General features: G+C 39.3%; 1 protein-coding gene across 5 annotated transcripts in view; it reads right to left on the reverse strand.

The window, feature by feature from the left end:
* Positions 1-12,418, reverse strand: part of SLC4A10 (solute carrier family 4 member 10) — a 381,585-nt gene that overhangs the window by 268,820 nt on the left and 100,347 nt on the right. For all 5 annotated transcript variants that reach the window (XM_077447585.1, XM_077447587.1, XM_077447583.1 and 2 more), the window contains exon 2: positions 2,944-3,025. In XM_077447585.1, the coding sequence (XP_077303711.1) occupies positions 2,944-3,025 (82 nt within the window). The remainder of the gene's footprint in view (positions 1-2,943; positions 3,026-12,418) is intronic.

Consider the following 12,418-nt stretch of genomic DNA (forward strand, 5'->3'; position numbering starts at 1 on the left):
ACTTGGTCTGAGAGTGTTTTGCAGGACAAGAATATATTTTTTATAAATTTTGACTTGATAAACAAGTGATAACTTGATATGCAAGTAGTGTCATGTCACAACTGAGTATAAAAGAGAAGAGAAGCGCCTCTAGTGTAGCAATGTGGTTACATTTAATGAAGATACATTTAGCAACTCACGTGGTTGATGATTAAAACAGGCACATCTAAATATGTAAGCATCTAGGGTAAAGCTATCCACATAGACCGTCCTCCACCATCAACGTCATCTCTTCCTCGCTGTGCTCCACAAGCACTTCAACCCTCGCTTTCAGATTGCTCTACTGCATGGTAGTCTTCCCGGACATGATTGCAGACGGACAGCGATGAGAGCCGGCGGTGTAGAGGATGGTCTATGTGGACAGCTTCACCCCGGATGCCAACATACTTAGATATGTCTGTTTTAATCATCAACCATGTGAGTTGCTAAAGGTTGTACCTTCATTAAAGCGGAAGTAAACCCATCCATAAAACAGTTTCATTTATGGCACGTGCCGGAAATGTAACACTCCCATTGGTTGCGCTCTCAACAAAACTGTCAAACCATCCAATGGCTGGTGTCATAACTGATCACATGTGCAGCATCATGGCAGTTGTAGATTAAACAGAGACAAAGATGGCAGATTCCTTGGATGAAAACGATATGGAGGTTTACTTACACTTTAAATGTAACCATTATGCTACACTAATGCCGCGTACACACGACTAGACTTTTCAACGGACTAGGTCCAACGGATTGAATCCGTTGAATATTATGATCGTGTATGGGCTCCAGCTGACTTTTTTTCCCCAAAAGTCTGACGGACCTAGAAATAAAACATGTTTCATATCTTTCCGACGGACTCAAATCTGGTCGAAAAATCCATTTGCTATATGCTAGTCCGACGGACAAAAACTGACGCTAGGGCAGCTATTGGCTACTGGCTATGAACTTCCTTATTCTAGTCCAGTCGTACGTCATCACATTTGAATCCATCAGACTTTGGTGTGCTTTGTTTGTGTGGCCAAGTCCGTACATTCGGAAAGTCCTTTGGAACTCCGCCAAAAGTCCATCGGGAAGACCATCAGACCAAGACCGTCGAAAAGACCGGTCGTGTGTACACGGCATTAGAGGCACCTCTCTTCTCTTTTATACTCTGTAGCTCCTTCTGGATTTTTCTTCTAATCCCCTTGTGGAGGCTGCCATTTGTGGATGGACATTTTATGGTTACACAACCTATAAGATTGCTATAATCTTTTTATGTGGACTATAAACTGAAGGACTTATGAATAAATGGTTGTGGAATGAATCATCTGAGTTTCCATTATTTCTTATGGGGAAATTCACTATAATATACGAGTGCTTTGGATTACAAGCATGTTTTGGAACAAATTATGCTCGCAATCCAAGGTTTTACTGTACATTACATTTTTTGTAAGCAGAGCATGGAGCCTACAGCCTATTCTGTTGGAGAATATCTCTTCTGCATTACAAACAGGTAAACAAAAGGGGGTCCCAGGTCATTAAATTACTGAAAAGGGGATAGACTGGTGCACAACAGATATATCTAAGTGAAAAAAAAAAGAAGACAAGCGCTGAGGTAGTTTACAGCTGTTGTCACACTTTCTAGACTCAAATTATGGTCTTGACACTTTAGAATGGTTTTGGTACATAAAAAGCAAAATGTTGCACCTTGCAATTACCAATACAACACAATAAATACATCACGTTTAGTGGAGACATTGGTAATTTTACATAAATATATATACTGTATATATTTTTTAAAGTAGAATTTTATTTATTTTCATACACAACAAACAATAAAGGAAAACAAGAAAAAAACAAAAAAAAAAACCCACAAAAACAGAAAACTGTATATGGAGCGAACATCGCTCAAACCATTGCACAATCTGGTAATCTGGTATATATGTAATGGATATGTGACACATTAAAGGTTAAATGTCTATTCTGCTTAATTGGAACTGATCAATGAACAAAGGGCTCCATTTAGTCTTTCAAGGAGACGGTGGTATGGTACTTTCGGAGCTGACCCAAGAGCTCCAAATCTTAAGGAATTTTTTTGGGCGTCCGGTAGTGATCCAAAAAGCTATAGTGGGTGAGGATTGAGACTTCCAGTGGATGGTTATCGATTTCTTAGCATAGAACAATACTATGCGCAGAAAGGTTTGTACATTTTTAGATATACCTTCATCATCAATATATCCCAGTAAACACCATAGAGGATTGCAGATATTAGGTATCTGAATTAAGGAGCTGATAAAGGCCGTGACCTCCAACAAGAACTTCCTAATCGGGGTGCACTCCCACATCAGATAAAAGAATGTGCCATCTGCTGTACCGCATCGAGAGCATAATGCAGAGGGTAATCTGTTTAATTTGTATAGTAAACATGGTGTGAACTATTTAACATAAATGAAACTTCAAGTTATCAATCTAAAAAAAAAAAAACCGATTAGGTGTAGTGAACTCGCACATTGGGTACAGTGCACTTCATCACATCCTACCCAACAGATGCCTTTGCTAGACTTATCCTAAGGTTTTTTTTTTATTATTTTATCAAGCAAACCCCAACTAACATATGCATGGAGAAAGACATTCTTCACAGGAGAATTTGAGGTTGCAGGTTCCCTCAGGCACTTGGCAGCCTCCTCAAATGTGAGGCTAGTCCAGCCCCAGTCTTATTCCAACCATATCTCTTATACCTATCTATATACTTCACTATAGGAATCTCTTCTGTACTCTTCCTCCAATTTTTCTTGTTCCTTTTTTTAACTGTATTACATCTATATTAAGCGCTAGTTGCTGATAGAGTGCTTATTATTAAGAAATGCCAGGACTGATGTGTATTTGTAAGCAACCCTTGTTATCATCCATAGAATACAAAGCCTAAATCTAAGTACCTACCTTCTAAATCTTCTTTTTCAAATTGTGTGTTCAAAAGGGAACGTGTTCCTCCTCTGTCAACTACCGCTTCTTCATCATTTCTCTGCAACATAAAAAAGAAAGCCACAGCTCATATATAATTTGAATGAAAGGTCTTACAAGTATCTCACTTAATTTGGCTAACCTTTTACAGCATATTTAGCAGGGACCAATAGAATAAAATGATGGGTGTTGCAATTTTTTATGTCACACGGTATTTGTGCAGCGGTTTTTCAAACACAATTTTTGGGGAAAAAATACACATTAATGAATTCCATTGCATTTTATTATTTGTAAAATATAAAAGAGGATGTTATGTCGAGTAAATAGATACCTAACATGTCATGCTTTAAAATTGCATGGAATGGTGGCAAACTACAGTGATTAACATTCTCCATAGGCAATGCTTTAAACGCCTTTACCAGTTTAGAGATACCACAAGAGGTCTGGTTCTAGAATTATTGCTCTCACACTGACCTTCGCAATGATACCTCACATGTGTGGAGCGATTTATTATTATTATTATTATTATTTACTTTACACAAAACTTTTTTTTTTTACACTTTTTTTACATTTTTTTTGGATTAACTTTATTGCTGTAACAAGGCATGAACAATATCCCTTGTGACAGCACGGTTCTGTAACAGGTCCTCTTTATGGAGAGATTTGGGGTCTATTAGGAACAGGAGTGCCTGGGCACCCTCACATACAAGGAAGGGCACTACGATTTTCTAGACAAAACAGGGTACTATAAATGCACAATTAACATTTTTAAATGTTCCTTATAATGTAGCATACCTTCTTTTTATGAGTTCAGTTTAATGGCCAAAATACACATTTTTTCATGTATTTATGAACACAATCAATAGGGACACTTTGGAGCTAGAGTACAGCTACACACCTTTTTTATTTAAACAGTAGAATTTGACAGAATAAGATGCTTACTGTAATTGTTGACTTTTTTTGGACATTTTCAATGCAGATCTCTTGCGTAAATCCAACAACTTCCTTAAAAGCATAGTTCACCTTTACAAAAAAAAAAACTGCCTATGCAGGTAAGGGATGTTTGAAGATTAAAACAAATTGTGCAGCTCTGACTAAAGATAAATAATACCCTTTCTATAGGTGTAGGCCGTTTACATACCCTATTAAGCCTGACTGGAATACTCTCAGGGCGTTGCTAAGTACTTGCAGGACGTTGCTAAGTAAGGCCTGGTCGTCACTGCCCACCATCACAGGAGTGAGCTCTTTCTCTGATTAAAATTCCCTCACATACTCTCTCTATTCCCTGATGAAGTAGCTCTGAGCTCAGCATTTGAGAGCTCAGTCCTGTGATGGAGGTGAGCAGTGATGACTAGGCCTCACTTAGCAACCTCCTGGGAGTATTCCAGTCAGGGTTTCATGAGGTGTGTAAATGACCTACACCTATAGCAAATGCTTTCTTTAACTTTAGTCAGCTGCAATATGTTTTTATCTACAAATGCCCCTTATCTGCGTAGGCAGCTGCGTGGTAAAGGTGAACTATCCCAAAGTGTAACTCAAACTTTTTTTTTTCATTTTGGATACAGTATGGGAAGGTTATAACCTCTGTCAGTTTTTTTTTGTCCCCTGTCTCCCATTGAAGAGATTTCCCTTCACTTCCTATCCCATAGCCAAGACAGGAAGTTAGAGGAAATCCCTCCAAAGTGAGGGAATGCTGGGATGTCAGGAGAACTAGTGTCCCCGTTAATGGTAAACAGGACAATGGGGACACAGACAGCAATAACAACTGGCAGGTGTTCTAATCCTTCTCTCCTATATCCAAAACTAAAATAAAAATGTTGCTTTTAGTTACATTTAAACTGTTCCTATCTTATGATGTGTGCCTAAAACTGTCAATACACTGACCAAAATTCTGCCAGTTCAGCAGGGGGTAGAGGAACTTCGATCAATGCGTTGCCATCCCTGCTCAACAGAGGTCCATCGTTGAAGGTACAGGGTAGAAAATGTTTCACGATTTATTGGGTCCCACTGTGGGGATACAATACCCCAGCAGTGGTTGGGGATTATGCGAGGGGTTGATTCCTCCATCCACCTCTGCCGTGTCAATGGAGGAACCTGTTTTTTTTTTCTACTTTTTTTGTCTATGGCCAGCTTAACATAGAAGCCCACCAAGCACTTAACCCTCCACCTGCCTGAACCCTAAAATAGATAATAAAAGGTTCTATAAAATACAGCTTTGTAAAATACAATACTAACCGTTAACACCTCAATTAAAGGGCTAGAGGCATCTTTGGAATCATCAGCATCCCACACGTGCAGTGTGTTTGTTACTGGCCAGTACGCCATTACCATGTACTTCCAGCTCTGAAGAGACACACTAGTGATGTAGCAAGCAGATAGGAGGGGAGGTAGGGCGTGCTTGGAGCCATATGGGGGATTTATAATAACTAGAGCAGACAGAATCTGGAACAGTTGTGCATGCGTACCAATAAGCTTCTGTCTTCAACTTTTTTTTATTTAACCACTTCTGGACCGCTTGCCATCGTTAAACGTTTGTACTTTGACGTTAAATACAATTATTATGGCAGCGGATTGCTGCCATAATCCCGGTATTTCTAAAAACTGCAGATGGTCCGCTTTCAGATAAAAGTGGTCTCTGCATCAGATAGTAATAGAAATAAAAGTGATCAAATTTTATTTTTGAGGGACAGTATAAAAAAAATTAAATAAAAAAAAGTAAAATAAATAAAAAAAACATAAAAAAACCTTAAAAGCGCCCCGTCCTGCCGTGCTCACAGGCAGAAGCGAACACATATGTAATGCCCCGTACACACGAGCGGACTTTTCAACATCCAAAGTCCGAAGGACCGAGTCCGTCAGACTATCCGATCGTGTGTGGGCTGCAACGGACTTTTGATTCGCCAAAGTCTGACGGACTTTAGAAATGAAGCATGCTTCAAATTTTCCCGAAGGAACTCCGCCGGACCCGGTCCCCTTCGAAAACTCCGCTCGTGTGTATGCTACTCCGACGGACTAAAACCGACGCTAGGGCAGCTATTGGCTACTGGCTATGAACTTCCTTATTCGAGTCGGGTCGTACGTCATCACGTTCGAATCCGTCGGAGTTTAGTGTGATCGTGTGTGGCCAAGTCCGTTCGGCCGAAAAGTCTGTCAGAACTCCGGCGGAACTCCGGCGGAACTCCTTTGGAAGTCTGTCGGACATAAGTCCTCTCGTGTGTACGGGGCATAAGTCTTATTTAGTTATGACGGGACTACGTTCAGGCTAGTAGCCAATAGCTTTGGTCTAGGAATTTGATCTGAGCATGCTTGGCACTTTGTCCAATCGGAATTCTCTACATGTTGTCTGAAAATTTTATAGCCCAGCTCTAAAACTTTGTCAGTCGGACGACGGAAACAGTCCACACATGATCGGATTATCCGACAACGCGGTCCGATCGGACATTTTCCGTCGGAATGTCCGACCGTGTGTACAAGAGCTTAGAGCAAGAGCAATAATTCTAGCAAAAGACCTCTGTATCTCAAAACTGGTAATCTTTAGAAATTTTTAAACTTCGCCTAGGGAGATTTTTTAGTGTCAAAGTTTGTCGCCATTCCACGAGCAGGCGAATTTTAAAGCATGTCATGTTGGGTATCAATTTACTCAGCTTAACATTATCTTTCACAACATAAAGAAAAATTGGGCTAATATTACTGTTTTCTTTTTTTTTATTCAAAAAAGTGTATTCACATACGGTGTGACATAAAGTATTGCAACGACCACCATTTTATTCTCTAGGGCAGGGATATGCAATTAGTGGACCTCCAGCTGTTGCAGAACTACAAGTCCTATTAAGGCATAGCAAGACTCTGACAGCCACAAGCATGACACCCAGAGGCAGAGGTATGATGGGACTTGTAGTTTTGCAACAGCTGGAGGTCCGCTAATTACATATCACTGCTCTAGGTTGACTGAAAAAATATATATATATACATAATACATACATAATACACACTACAGGCTCCATAAATCTGATCGGTGATGGGGGTGTGCCAGTGACATGTTCTGTCACACAAGGGCTTCTGCAGATAGTGGCCACAGACGTTCCTTTGCTGGCCTGTACTGGCTGCCAGTAGGGGAACCAACTAATAATTTCAAACATGAATCCTTCAATTTCACAGATAAGAAATACATTTGATAACTTTAACCACTTCAGCCCCGGAAGAATTTACCCCCTACCTGACCAGAGCACTTTTTGTGATTTGGCATTGTGTCGCTTTAAAGGACTATTGCGTGGTCGTGCAACATTGCACCCAAACAAAATTGATGTATTTTTTTCCCCACAAATAGAGCTTTCTTTTCGTGGTATTTGATTGCCTCTGTGGTTTTTATTTTTCCCATATCCCCATTTTATTTTTTTTAAAAAGTAAATTTTTTCTCAGTTTAGGCCAATATGTATTCTTCTACATATTTTTGGTAAAAAAAAAAAAAAAATCGCAATAAGCGTATATTGATTGGTTTGCGCAAAAATTATAGCGTCTACAAAATAGGGGATTTTTTTTACTAGTAATGGCTGCGATCTGCGATTTTTATCATGACTGCGACATTATGGCGGACACATCGGACAATTTTGACACTATTTTTGGCACCATTGGCATTAATACAGCCAATGCTCTAAAAATGCATTGATCACTGTGAAAATGTCACTGGCAGTGAAGGGGCTAACATTAGGGAGCGATCTAGGGGTTAATTGTGTTACCTGGGAGGTGATTCTAACTGAAGGGGGAGGGGACTGATTAAAGGAAGTGACGGATCATGGTTCCTAGCTAATAGGAACACACAATCTCTCACTCCTGTCAGAACAGAACAGGGAAGTGTGTGTAAACACACACTCCTCCCTGTTCTGTGTCTCCTGATCATGTCTGCTATCCCTTCAGAGCACCATGCCAGAACCGTGGGCTCCCACCGGAGTGATGTCATTGCGGCTCCAGCCACTCACACAGTTGGAGTCCGCAAACCTGGAAAGAAGATGGGGGGAAGATGGAAGCCCTGTCAGGGGTGACAGCGCACCGCTCTGGAGGAATTCGTTCTATGGTATTTCATAACGTGCTAGTATGCAATGCATACTAGCACATTATACAATTGTCTTGCAGGGGTTTACAACCAATTTAACAGTTCATTAAAAAAATATAAATATAACTTTTTTTTTGTTGCTCTGCTTGCAATAAAAGCTATCTTACAACATCTGACATGACTTAAAAAATAGTATAAAAATTTGTGTCCATGCTTGCCCAGTTCATTAAATCAGTCTGACTAGCTGTACAGTTTAAGCATGGCAAAACCATGAACGCTTGCATTGCATTATAGAATATGACCTTCTAACCCTAGTTCAGATCTGCCCTTCTTTGGTCAAATGCTGGGTATTGGTCATCCATTGTAATTTAGATTTTTCTCCACATGTCCTCACAATAATGCCTAGTACACACGACGAGAAAATCAGAAAATCCTACAAGAATTTTTGTAACTTTAGTATTCTATTCGGTTTCAATATGAGACTAGCATGCAAAAAAAACAAAAAAAAAAACAATGATTATTGGTCTGATATTCTTATCGTGTGTACTAGGCATAAGTGTTGAAACATGAAGATAGGTAAACATAGGTTTTAAAATAAATCACATGACATACTGTACTTGCACTATCATTTTTCCAAGGGAGAAAATTAGACAGGCCAGGCAATTAAGGAAGGTGTCCAAGCTGTTTTCCGGGCAATCATAATATTCAGGATAAATGTCACAACCCATTACTTCTACATGAGTGCTACACATTCATACTGTGGAGAACGGTCATAAGCCAAGCATGTCAGTATGTCAAGGTCACATGACGTCAGGCCATGCTGAGCTGCTTCTCAAAGCTAACAGTCTTTGGCTGACAATGTGTGTACATTTTTACATTACATTTTGTTTGATCAACATGTACCTAAAGTCTTTTTTAGACTTTTTAGTGCATAGCGTCAGGGCAAGGTAAATTCTCAGCATTTTTTAATTATTATTATTATTATTATTATATAGGATTTATATAGCGCCAACAGTTTACGCAGCAATTTACAATATAAAAGGGAGACAATACAGTTACAATACAATAAAATTCAATAGAGTTAAGAGGGCCCTGCTCTGAAGAGGTTACAATCTACTAGGATGGGGCATGTGGTACAAAAGGTTGTAACTGTGGAGAATGAGCTGATGGAAGTGGTAGAAGGTTAGTTGGAGATGTGATAGGCTTCCCTGAAGAGATGAGTTTTCAGGGATGACCTGAAGGCAGCCAGAGTAGGAGATAGCCGGACAGGTTGAGGAAGCGAGTTCCAGAGGATGGGAGAGGCTCTTGAGAAGCCCTGGAGATGAGCATGGGAGGAGGAGACAAGGGAGCTTTAGAGCAGGAGGTCTTGAGAGGAGCAGAGAGGGCGGTTTGAGTGATATTTGGAGATAAGATTGGTGATGTAGCTCGGGGCAGAGTTGTAAATGGCTTTTTATGTACTAGTTAGCATTTTGAATTTATTTTTCTGGGAGATCAGAAGCCAGTGTAAAGATTGGTGGAGAGGGGTGGCAGACACTGAGTGACTGGTAAGATAGATGAGTCCGGAAGCAGCATTCATGATCGACTGAAGAGGAGATAGCCTATGGAGAGGTAGGCCTATGATAAGGAATTTGCGATAGTCAAGGCGACAGATAACAATAAAGTGAATGAGTAGCTTGGTGGTTTCATTAGTAAAAAGGGGCAAATTTTAGAATTTTGAATTTTAGATGTTACAGAGGTGAAGTCTACAAGCTTTTGACAGCGACTGGATTTGGGGCTGAAAGGACAGGTCAGAGTTTAGGATTACACCTAGTACCCTGGCATAAGAGGAGGGATTGATTGTGGCATTATTGATTTTGATGGAAAATTCTTGAGAGGGGGCACCGGCAGGGGGAATTTTATCAGCTCAGTTTTAGAGAGAGTTAGTAGTTAGTTTACGGAAGTGATATTTTTATTTTTATTTACTTCCTATCTCAATGCAACCACAGGAAGTAGGAAGAAAATTTGTCTAAAACTAGGGGAAATCCATGTAGACAGTTGTCTCTGGAATAGATGCACCCTTCATGTTAGATTTCCTCTCTATTTGTGAAGGCATCATCAGTGTGCCAATTTTTTTATTTATTTTTTGATTATACTGAGCCATGTGGGAGTCACAGACTCCAAGTTTGCATGTGATTCCACCACAGGGGAAAGCTTAGAAGGTTGGAATGGTACACTTGTTTGACACTACAAAAACATTTTTTATTTTTTATTGAATACATTTTTACAGGCTTTTTCAATACATTTGTCACTGCATTAGGCACTTAAAAAATTTAGATGTAGGAGATATGACCTAAAAAAGGTCAATTGTTTTAAGGGCGTATATCCTACATTGTGCTCCCCCCCCCCCACCCCCCCTGCTATTTCTGGTTATTACCAACTGTCATATTTCAGCTACTCCTGTGTAAAATGACACATGAAGATAGTATTATTGAGTAAGTAATACAGTGTAAAAATGTATTGTTACATTGTATTGACTAATTAATTTATATTTACATTTATCTGCATGTGATATCAGCAAAATAATCCTTACAAGTAAAAAAAAAAAAAAAAGATTTTGTGAAAAATGGTATTCCTATTAAAAGAAGAAGTAAACTTCCTTTACTGACCTTTACCTATAGGTAAGTCTATAATAAGGCTTACCTATAGGTAGTGCACCGTTTAGGAGATATTTATATTACATGCATCATGGTCCCGGCCAGTCACGGAGCCGGAGCCCGCGAACCCGAAAGCAAGACAGGTGAAGATGGGATCCCCTGCAGCGCTGACATCAGCACATTGGAACAGCTTCATTTTAAGGTAAGTTTCCCATAATGTGCTATTATGCAATGCTAACTAACATTATTACTAACACATTATGACTTTACCTTGCAGGGGGAAAAAAAAAAGTCTAGCGGTATACAACTGCTTTAAACCCCTTGTTAATCCTTGGTTAAACTTAATTAACCCTAATTAACGTTTCTGCTACTCCCCCCTTAGCTAAAAATGTTCTAATATTTTTTTTTAATTTATATTTCTTTTACCATTAATGTGTATACTTTTTTTTTGTTTGTTTTGTTTTCATTTTTTGTCTTCACTCATGTTGTGGCATTTAAGAATTTTTTATTTTTAAAAAGCCTTTTTTATCAGGACTTTGCATCACAAATATCATTTTAATGTAATTTTTAAGTGGGACAAATTGTAAAATAAAATACTTTTTATTTGCATTAAAATAAAAAACAACAATCCTAAAAATACAACTTTTTTTTTACATATTTTAACCTATAGATTACATAGGAAATAAAATAGTTTTTTGTAAGACAATATTGTCAAAAGAAAGTCTTGTCTGTCTCCAAATAAGCGAGGTATGTAATATACCCAAAAACAGGTGCACTCTCTCTTTTAATGTGCAAATACTAATACTAATACTAATATATCAAATTACAAAATATGTTTGAATACGTTAACCAAAGCAGGTGCGTTGTCTCTTTAAATATTCAAATACTGATGTAGAGTGCAAAAATACAATATATAAACACTTAAACATTCATACTGAAATTCAATAGCAGTAATAAAAAGTGCTCATGCCCATACCAATATTATCAATATAAGTGAAAAGTTAATTTAAAGTCCATAAACCACAAGACAGACTGGTGCCATGAAACTTCAAGGTAATTCGTGCACCTCCGACATGTGAGAACAACCTCCACCAGTGCAAGCAGTTTAGCAGAGGAAGTTAACCTCTAAATGACAAGAAGTTAATACAGAACAGAAACCCTCCTACGGTCTCAGCTGCAACAGTCTGATTATCACAGAATAGCTCTCAGTGAGGCCTGAGCCTGAAGTCATAGCTCCAATGTACATGCATCGCTCAGAGAAGAACTAACAAGTACAAAGTAAAAAAAACATGGCCCAATATATTCCAAACAAGTTTTATTAAAATAGAAGATACTCACAGACATTCAAATGCATTCAGACATAAAACAGCATTAGTGCAGTAGCGTGACCAGGGCTGGACTTACCATTGGGCTTGACTGGGCTCAAGCCCATGGGCCCCTCCCAATAGGGGGCCCCGCTGAGATGCATAGCCGAGTGTACTCGGCTCCGCTCCGCTCAGTCACGCCCAGTCCCGCCCTATGATGGACATAACACAGGGACTGGGTGTGACTGAGCCGAGGCGAGTACACTCGGCTCCGCTCGGGACTGCGAGAGGACCCGAGAGCCGCCGAGATGCACAGTACCTCGGTGGCGCCATTTTTAAACTTCAAGGCTACACTGGGCAAGGCTGCAGATGGACACCGATAAGGCTGCATTGATGGGCATTTAAATGTAAGTGTTTTTTTTTTTTTTTACCTTAAACTTCTCTCCTAAAAGTTTTTTTCCTTAAAA

This window comes from Lithobates pipiens, unplaced genomic scaffold, assembly GCF_037356315.1.
Source record: "Lithobates pipiens isolate NorthernLeopardFrog02 unplaced genomic scaffold, aLitPip1_a1.2 Scaffold_22, whole genome shotgun sequence".
Lineage (NCBI taxonomy): Eukaryota > Metazoa > Chordata > Amphibia > Anura > Ranidae > Lithobates > Lithobates pipiens.